Below are 10,694 nucleotides of genomic sequence, written 5' to 3' on the forward strand. Positions count from 1 at the left end.
CTGTTCCTAATATGCACCTGTGCGCATTATCTTTCATCAAAAAATTTAATAACTTTCTCTGCCTCTTGCTGAAACCAATTTCCTTTCTGACTACTGTCACCTGGTCTGTGTGGACTAGTAACAAATGTTAACCAATTAGCTATTTAAGCATTCATTCAGGTCTGGCTCTAAGTACTGATCAAATGTTTGGGGTTTGAAAGATTTTTTAATGTTTTTGAAAGCTCAACAAGGCTGCATTTATTTGATCAAAAATATAGTAAAAATTGTGAAATATTATTGCAATTTAAAATAACTCTTTTCTACATGAATATATGTTAAATTATAATTTATTCCTGCGATCAAAGCTAAATTTTCAGCATCATTTCTCCAGTCTTCAGTGTCACATGACCCTTCAGAAATCATTCTAATATGATGATTTGCTGCTCAAGAAACATTTATGATTATTATCAATGTTGAAAACAGTCATATTTTTGTGGAAACCGAAGACATTATAAATGTAGAGCATTATAAATGTCACTTTTGATCAATTTAATGCATCCTTGCTGAATAAAAGTATTCATTTCTTTAAAAAAAAAAACAGGTTTTAACAAGTTTGCAGTCACTTTTCATTATCTGATCGGATCCCAATGGAAAAAATCATTTTTTACTTGTTCACATTAATGTTTAAAGTGGTGCATGATGTCAGACTTTCACTGTGTAAATAAAAAACACTGTCTTTAAAATACAACTAACAGCGATGAAAATGAGCAAGAAAATACCTGGTCTGCATTTCTAAACCTTCAGTGACCTTTGCCACTTCATAACAGCTTGCTAATAATGAGCTACTTTTCCCTGTGGGAGTCATATCGCTGTCTGTGTGCCAAACATGCTGCTCTTAAAGCATTAGTTCACTCCAGAATGAACATTTCTTGGTAAATTACTCACCTCCATGTCATCCAAGATGTTCATGTCTTTCTTTCTTCAGTCGAAAATAAATTTTTCCAGAATTTTTTCCTCTGAAACTTTAATTTCGTTTCAACTGAAGAAAGAAAGACATGAACATCCTGGATGACATGAGGGTGAGTAATTAACCAAGAAATTATCATTCTGAAATGAACTAATCCTGTAAAGGCCCATTCACACCAAGGACAATAGCCACAACTATACCGATAACCATATTAGCGTCCACACCAGCGTGTGATATCATTCTGGGATGAGTTTCCCAAAGCCAACTGTTGTCGCAACTTTTGTCATTACCAACACAATTCAACAGAACTTACAACCATAGTTGGGTAACGACGCTTTTGGGAAACACATCCCTGTTTATTATAAGCACTGCTGCAGTTCATTGTTTAAGAATAATACATATAGAGCAATTTGGGTAATTTTTTAATTTGTTTACAGTAATTCTTCACAGCATGAATGGTTTAGACTTTGGCATTGGGATCATAGTTATGTTTGATTTTTGCCTGGATCTGATTGGCGCGTAGAGCCTGAGTGATGCAGTACTCACTGTCCTGACCCACATGTGTCAGCCGAATGTCACACTCCACCAGACTGCTGTTGTGGGACATCCCTTCCTCCAGAAGCTTCCCGCCGTCCTGTAGGAGACACACACACAGGAGATGTGACATTTTATGTGGATTACAGTGCTGTATTACACACAAATCAGAGACATAACTGTGAGAGAGCAGCATTAAATAAGATTCAAGACTTTCTACTTTCAATTAAAGTGGCATTTGCAGCCCATTTTACTTCCAAGTAAAGAGAAAGTAGTGGGTGAGACTTGATTTTATCTATCATAAATGAATGTGACGTAAAAAGAGCTTAGTTACGTGAGTGTAAAAGTTAAAAAAGACAACATTTCACCACAGTGGAATTTTAAACAGTGGAGAATTGACGGTTTATTAAGACCTAGAGCAGTGTTCAAAAGTTTGGGGTCGGTAAGATTTTTAAAAATGTTTTTGAAAGAAGTCTCACAATTTATTTGATCAAAATAAAGTAAAAACAGTAAAAAATGTGAAATATTTTTACAATTTAAAATAACAGTTTTCTATGTGAATATATATTAAAATGTAATTTATTCCTGTGATCAAAGCTGAATTTTCAGCATCATTACTCCAGTCTTCAGTGTCACATGATCCTTCAGAAATCATTCTAATATGCTGATCTGCTGCTCAAGAAACATTTATGATTATTATCAGTGTTGAAAACCATGTTATGTTTTACTTTCCAGGATTCTTTGATGAATAGAAAGATCAAAAGAACAACATTTATTTGAAATAAAAATACATTTGCAACATTATAAATGTCTTTAGTGTCACTTTTGTCACTTTTAATGTGTCCTTGATGAATAAAAGTGTTCATTTCTTGAGAAAAAAATCGTATTGTAATAATTTTGACCATGTTAAAATGGGCAGAAATAAATCCCATGTATTGACATTGAAGAGAGTATCCAACCCATAGCAACACAGTATAAATTAATAAAACATTTTCTGGAGTTATTGTTAGGCTTTGCTGCATAAAATGACTGATTAAAGTCCCCCTGTAGTCAATAATTTTATTTATTAATTTTATTTATTTTATTTTATTTATTTGCACATGGATTGCAAAGACATATAAACAACATTTTCACCACAGTCATTTCTGAAGCATTTTGATGAAAGATTACAAAGAAAAACATGCATAGCATGAACTGATGATAAAAATGATTATGGTATTAAGAAAGCAAATTTTGATTTTATCTTGGCTTCATGATTTTGATGAATTGGCATTTTTAAAATGATCAGACCATCAGTATGACTTAGTATCAGATTTTATGGTTAGCGCTGAATAACTCGTGGCGTCAGATTTTATGGTTACCTCTGAATGACTCTACCCAAGGTCGAAGTACTCAGATGACTGAGCATATCAGATTTTGCAGTATGGCTGCAAATTTTACATTTTATATTAAGATGTCTTGACTGTGAGTGTCTGTGAGAGACTAATGTTTCTGGTGAGTAGCGCCAGAGCTCTTTCCTGAATGAGAGGCAATTGTTTGAAATATGATTTGCCTTGAAACGGAGATGGGAGGAGCGGATAAATGCTGGAACCATTTGGACGATCCGTCCCAGGAGAGAGGTAATCCCCATCCCACATGTCCGTGTGTTAGTGCACATCTATCCTGCTGCCATGAATAATTGAATGTGAACTACAGGGCTGTAACACTTCATATTCATCTCTTTACAGGCAATTAAATGCTTTAAAACATCCTTTGTTTTTCATTGGGAAAAAAGAAGATAATAACAGAGAAAGCAAATGTTGTAATATGATGTTGGGTGTTGGCTGTGGTTGTCAGAGTGTTATTAATGCACTTGCTCAAGTGATTTTCTTTTTCGCTTGTCACTATATGGGATTTATTTCCACCCATTTTAACATCCACTAGGTGAAAATTATAGACTAAACTGTCATAATTTGTTTTCCAGTACACATATTTAAACATTCTTAAATTAAGATACATTTACTTGGGATGCAAAATAACAAAATATTTTTGAAAATCAAAATTAAATTATTTTTATGCCAAAAATTAGAAAAAAAATCTGTATCTGCCAACTTTTATTTTATTTTTTACCACATTGGCAGATATTTTTTCTTGTTTTAATTATTTTTTGATTATTACATTTTGATACATTTCTCAGAAAACCTCTTGTGTACTTGTACGTAAAAACAAGACAAAAAATACTAAGTAGGAAAATATTTTTTTTTATCTACAGAAGAGGACTAGGGCCAAGCAATAATAAAAAAATAAACTTGAGATTAAAGTCATTATAATGTGAGATTAAAATCATTATATTTCGAGAATAAAGTCGTTATGTTTTGAGAGAAAACTCGTTAAATTTCTAGAAAAGTCTAAATAAAATGTCGAGAATAAAATCATTAAATTTTGAGAATAAAGTCGTTATGTCTAGAGAAAAAACTTGTTCAATTTTGAGAATAAAGTTATGTTTCGAGAAAAAAAAATTCAATTTTGAGAATAAAATCGTTATGTTTCGAGAAAAAACTGTTTATTGATATTGTTAATGTTTATTCTTAACATTTATTTAAACTTTTTTTTCTCAAAATTGAGTGAGTTTTTTCTCAAAACAATGACTTTATTCTCAAAATTTATTGTGTTTATTCTCAACATTTTATTTAAACTTTTTTCTTGAAATTTAACTTGTTTTTTATCGAAACACGATTTTTTTACTGGAGATTTTATTCTTAACATCTAAACATTGAATTTCGACTTTTTTCTTGTAAAGTTTAATCTCACTTTATAATGACTTAAATCTTAAGATGATTTTATTTTTTATTACTGTTTGACCCTAGTCCTCTTCCATCTTTATCTTGCTTGAAGAATGTTTAGATATTTTAATGGAAAACAAGATAAAAATACAGATGCAAAATAACAAAATTTTAAGTATTGTTTTCTGAAAAATTATCAAAATTAAGTGAAGCTTATGCTAAAAATGAGATCAATAGGTATCTGCCAAAAGGTAAGAAAAAATAAACTTTTAAACATGTTTTCATTTTTTGTTTTTCATGTTTAATTTAATTTAATGTTGTTTTCTTGTACTGAAAAAATATACAAAATTACAGAGTAAGAAAATCATGTTTTACAGTAAAATATGATAATTTATTAAAATTTATCTTACTTTAAGAATGTTTAGATATTTTTAGTGCAAAAGACTAAAATACAGAGTAGGAAATTCACTTTTTGCTTTTTACTTTTACGCAGATGAGAAAAAGTAGAAGAGAATGTATTAAACTTCATATTCTCAGGTTTACTCACGACTCCCAGTCTGTTGTTGGATAAGTTTAGGCTCTTGAGGGTCCAGTTCTCCACCAAAGCCTGAGAAAGCGCCACAGCCGTGGGCTCTGTCATGTTATTTCCCCCCAGGTGAAGGTTCACCAAGGTCTTGTTCTTCATCAAAGCCTGAGCCAGAGCTTGACCCCCTTCATCCCCGATACGGTTGAGCCTCAGGTTGAGGGATGTCAGGGTGGCATTTCTGGCCAGAGCATGAGCCAGTGCCTGAGCTCCTGAACCTCTTATCTGGTTGTTGCAGATGACCAGCCTCTTCAGCTGACTGCGGTTCAGAAGTTTCCCGATGGCTCGGGCTCCGCGGTCACTGATATGATTATGTGAAAAGTCCAGCTCCTGCAGGGACGGGTGATCCAGCAGTTGACTCACGAGCATGCAACACTTCTCATCATCCACCTTACTGTGATGGATCCTGAAGACCTGGTGTGAAAAGTTGGAATTTTAACAACCAAATGTCAACACAGATGCTCTGAAGAATGCCAGAGGCTCTCAAGCAGGACAAGAAAGCACCATAAAATGAGTCCATATGACGTGTGTGCTATATCTCAAGATTTCTGAAGTTATGTCATAATTTTGTATGAAGATCAGGCTTAAATTTAAGATGTATGGACTACTTTTATGATGTTTTCTTGTGCTTCTTGGAGCCTTACAATCTCTGGTCACTATTTCCTTTCTTTGTATGAAGAAAACAGTGTGAACATTCTGCTAAACATCTCCTTTTGAGTTCCACAGAAAAACAAAAGGTCATACAAGACTTGGGGCCAGATTTACTGAAAGCTTGCACCAGCGCAAACCCTCTTTTGGCGTTAAAAAACTACTGTCAGGATTTACTAAATTAAGAAATTAGTGGTGTGGACATGGTTATTTTTGCGGCTGACCTGAAAGTTTTCCTTTCAGACTGAAAATTTATGGGAGGAGAGTATTTAAATTAATTACGCAACATGATTTACTAAGGTTTGTGCTAGTCAATTTACTGGTATTTGCACCATTAATCACCGCCCAAAAAAGCACATGCATTGGTAATTATTGAAATAATATGGCTGCGCCTGTGTTCTTTCATTTGCGCGTCGTCAGGAGATCATGCACAAAACTTTTATGGGATTGCTCTCTCAAGCTAATTTGCCATTTAGTAAATATAGCCCTATATTTTGTATAGCCTTAAAAATATTTCCGAAAACTGGAAATACTATATACTACAACTACTAATGATAACAATAACTGATGACCTGTAAAGTCTTGCAGGAATTGAGGGCTTTTGCCAGGGATTCGCAGTCTCTGAAGGTGAACTCAAACAAATTCCACTCAAAGTTCATGCCGCATCCTTTCACTCCATACACCACATTGAGCTCTTCCAGGTTCGGCAGTTTGTCGAGCAGAATGCGGAAATCAAAGTGATCCATGGAGGGTCCTTCACTTCCCATATCGCTGGCACAATCCGAACTGTCATCCTCGTCAAATCTGGGCGGCTCTTTGATGGGCGGCAGCAGCTGAGAGACATTAAGATGCTTTACGTAGTTTTGACACAGTGGCACCAGATCCAGGACTGTCTTGGTGTCGGTTGCATCTGGGATGAATAGTTCGATGATGCTCTCTAGGTGACGCTCGAAGAACATGCGTTTCCAGCTGTTGTCATATGTAGAGACGTCGCAGAGACGCCAACGAACTTCACAGCAACGCTTCCAATAGCTCTCATCACTGATGAGGTTTGCGGTGACAGTTAATGGAAGAGACACTGGCAGGCGCTGGAGGACATATGCTTTATAGTTGGGCATGAGTTGATCCAGAATAGGGTTCTCTGCAAAATATTAATGCACAGTACAGGATTACGAGCAAATTGAGAACATCCTTTCATTAAAAAAGGTACAAAAGCTGTCACTGGGGCAGTACCCTTTCAAAAAATACACCTAGGTGACGAACAGGACGGGCGAGAGCCGTGAGGGAACGGTGTGAGGCCGGTGTCAGCTGCGAGTTGCACCGGTCTCGAATCTCTCACGGAGGAGCTGCAGAAGCATAAAAGGGGGATCGACAACAGTGAAGGATGAAAGAGAAGTCCAGGCCTGGTCCTCTCTCGTCCTCACTGTCATCGCCCTGCTTGTCACAGTACCTTACTTACCCATAAAGGGACATATTAGTTCCTAAATGGTACATATTAGTACTTTTTTTAAAGGATACTGCCTCAGTGACAACTTTAGTACCTTTTTTTGACAGTGTAAATAAAGATAATTTTTAATGCTTATGCATTCATAAATGCATAAAATTAAATTGAGGTTAAACTACTGGAGTCACACAGATTACTTTAATGTACCTTTCTGGGGCTTGAACGTGGTAGTTGCTTAGGCTATCAATGGAGGGACAGAAAGCTCTCAGAGTTCATTAAAAAGATCTTCATTTGTGTTTCAAAGCTAAACAAAAGTCTTATGGGTTTGGAAGGGCATGAGGATGAGTAATTAATTACAGATTTTTATTTTTTGGGTGAACTAACCCTTTAAGGGGAGAGGTATCCAAAGCACATGAACTGGTCATGGGGGTTCCTCAGGGTTCAGTACTTGGACCTCTCCTCTTCTGGGTGGCACATGGTTTGTTGTATCATTTCTCTGCTGATGACACACAACTCTACTTTTCATTTCAACCAGATGATCCAACTGTACCTGTATGGATCCCAGACAGCTAGGCGGACATCTTGGCATGGATGAAAGAACATCACCTACAAAGTCAGAGATTCTCGTCTTCCCTGCCTCTCCATTTATACTGCACAACTTCACCATCCAGCCAGGTTTATCAACAATAATCACATCAAGTTCAGCCAGAAATCTTGTGGTAATCTTTGATGACCAGCTGACCTTCAAGACCACGTTGCAAGAACTTCTTATCCAGTTATGGCTCACATCAAATTTCAGACATTGATGCTTGCATATAGATCAGCCACAGGCTCTGCACTCGCTCTTACGAGTCTACATCCCCTCCAGAAACCTGAGGGCAGTAAGTGAGTGACCCCTCGAGGCATGAAATCAAAACGTTTTTGTTCACTGTTCCTTGCTGGTGTTTTGTTTAAAGGTGCAGTATGTAAGAATTCTGTCCACTAGAGGTCCCTAGAAGCCTATTCAAAACAAAGGCGTAGCTTGACGACGCCAAGTTTGAAAGCTGAATCTTGGGACATGTGGTCTTCACATCAACGGACGGTGCAAAAGAATAGGGATAGGACTCATGTTCATGGATACGATTGTTAACGTTATTGTAGTATGAAGCAGAGCAGGAGCGAGTGTTGTGGAGCTGAACGAGGAGCTGGAGCGATTGATCAACACAAGCCTCACGAGCAGTGGGACTTTTATTATGACACAGTCGCCGGCGCCGCTTCCGCTTTTCCGGTCATTAGTATGAGGTAACGCAGCTCTGTTTATCATATTAGATACATTTGAGAGTGTTGAAAATGATTTTATAACGTTACTCTGTGCGTTCGCTCGACACTGTTACACACTGCAGTAAGATAGATCGATTTTACAATATCATATTAAAGGAACACTCCACTTTTTTTGAAAATAGGCTCATTTTCCAACTCCCCTAGAGTTAAACAGTTGAGTTTTACCGTTTTCGAATCCATTCAGCCGATCTCCGGTTCTGGCGGTACCACTTTTAGCATAGCTTAGCATAGTTCATTGAATCTGATTAGACCGTTAGCATTGCGCTTAAAAATGACCAAAGAGTTTTGATATTTTTCCTATTTAAAACTTGACTCTTCTGTAGTTACATCGTGTACTAAGACCGGCGGAAAATGAAAAGTTGCGATTTTCTAGGCTGATATGGCTAGGAACTATACTCTCATTCCGGCGTAATAATCAAGGAACTTTGCTGCCGTTCCATGGCTGCAGCAGTGCAATGATATTACGCAGCGTCTCTCACAAACGTCTCCATGGTTGCAAGGCACATTCCCTGTGCAAGCAGGGGCTCACGAGCGCTGCGTAATATCATTGCACTGCTGCAGCCATGGAACGGCAGCAAAGTTCCTTGATTATTACGCCTGAATGAGAGTATAGTTCCTAGCCATATCAGCCTACAAAATCACAACTTTTCATTTTCTGTCGGTCTTAGTACACGATTTAACTACAGAACAGTCAAGTTTTAAAAAGGAAAAATATCAAAACTCTTTGGTCATTTTTAAGCGCGATGCTAACGGTCTAATCAGATTCAATGACCTATGCTAAGCTATGCTAAAAGTGGTACCGCCAGAACCGGAGATCGGCTGAATGGATTCGAAAACGGTAAAACTCAACTGTTTAACTCTAGGGGAGTTGGAAAATTAGCCTATATTTTCAAAAAAAGTGGAGTGTTCCTTTAAATGCTGGATGATTGTGTTGATAATGGCATGCAATTAATTTTAAACGTATTGTATGATGGAGAAAATGCTGTATTATTGTTACTAAATATAAAGCTGCATCTGATTATGCTATGTTAGCTACTTCACAAAATAGTGTTTTTCTCTGAGGCATGGTAAAGCATGGTACTTGCAAAAAATCAATAAGACTAAACGTGTTGAGCTATATAACAATAATTAGTTTTCTGTCTATAAATATATCAAAACAGTTGTTCTCTTGTCTATTAAAACATGTAAATATTAAAGCGACTTTGGTGTTTCAATGGTTTCTACAAAATAAAAGCGGAAACTGAGGGTAACGCGGGTATGACGCCATTGACAGGCGATTCCTCACACGTCCCGGAGCCTTGGATAAAATTGCAATTTTCTCACGATTTACAAATAGTTGCAAACATTTGGGATATTGTAAGTACTCAAGTTAACAAAATATATAACACTGGCCTAGTGTTTTTTGGATATTTTACTGCAAAATTCTTACATATTGCACCTTTAAAGTCATCATAATAATGTCATTCACATGACAGATGGCACTGCACAGACTGTAATGTAATGATGCATTTAAGTTCATTCACATCACACAATAAATTAATAAAGGTTGCATACTAATGTCTTAAAGGATCTAAAGGGTGCATATGAGTACCTAAATGGAAAATACTCCTAACTTTTGAAAGGAGTGACAACTCAAAAGTTTGTACTTTTTTTTGTTTGAGAAAGTGAATATGAAGCTCATTGTTATGGTGGTTATATGAATGAATACACTACATTTGCATTGCTTACCTTCAAAGTGGTTTATAATATGCTGTAGGCAAAGAGTTGTTAGAAAAGGAACCAGCGCCAGAGACCAATCAGGATCCTCCGCGATGATGCTGCGCATTTTCTGCCCGTCAGCGGCGGCGTTCACCGGCTTCGCCGGAGGATACATGCTCCTGGGTCTCCGTGAAGACTGACTCTGAGACATACCGCTAAAACTGCCAGAAAACAATTCCTCTGAGAATCAGTAACATTAAATATATCTCACTATTGCTGGAGAGGTCAACAACTTTTCCTGATGAACGTATTTTTGTGTATTTACTTACTTTACTCCAGTTAAAAGAGTCGTTTTCAACACACTAAAAGGTTTAAATAACGAATTTGAATAAAATATACATAAAATTCATTCATTAATAGTTAAATCACTTCAAAATGTTGACGACTCACTTTCAGTTCCTCTGTAACGTTTGATGTTACCATGGTAGCAGAGACGTGCCACGCGCCCTTCAGTACGTCACTCGCTGCTGATGATCACGCGCCTATATGATGTGTGAAACATCCTAAAATAAACCGTAATTCACACCATCATCACACTATTTTAATGCACAGAAGACAAAAGAAAAATTAAAGAATGAAGAACGAGGACTGTAAGTCTAACTGATGAAACGCTTATAGAAGGTGAAGGCAAAAAAATAAGGTCTGGGATATGTAGGGCTATTTTCACTTATGAAAGAGGGCATCACCTTAGAACCAAGT

At 36.7% G+C, this 10,694-nt stretch overlaps 1 protein-coding gene across 1 annotated transcript; it reads right to left on the reverse strand.

Moving 5' to 3' along the window:
- Positions 1 to 1,115: 1,115 nt before the first annotated feature.
- On the reverse strand, positions 1,116 to 10,399 carry tcte1 (t-complex-associated-testis-expressed 1). Its single transcript, XM_067383316.1, has 6 exons — positions 10,386 to 10,399; positions 10,265 to 10,297; positions 9,966 to 10,156; positions 6,046 to 6,614; positions 4,790 to 5,239; positions 1,116 to 1,580 (listed from the first exon to the last, which is right to left on the reverse strand). The coding sequence occupies exons 3-6, from the start codon at positions 10,144 to 10,146 to the stop codon at positions 1,407 to 1,409; spliced, it is 1,374 nt and encodes a 457-aa protein (XP_067239417.1). The 5' UTR covers positions 10,147 to 10,156; positions 10,265 to 10,297; positions 10,386 to 10,399; the 3' UTR covers positions 1,116 to 1,406.
- Positions 10,400 to 10,694: the final 295 nt, after the last annotated feature.

This window comes from Chanodichthys erythropterus, chromosome 4, assembly GCF_024489055.1.
Source record: "Chanodichthys erythropterus isolate Z2021 chromosome 4, ASM2448905v1, whole genome shotgun sequence".
NCBI classification, from domain to species: Eukaryota; Metazoa; Chordata; class Actinopteri; order Cypriniformes; family Xenocyprididae; genus Chanodichthys; species Chanodichthys erythropterus.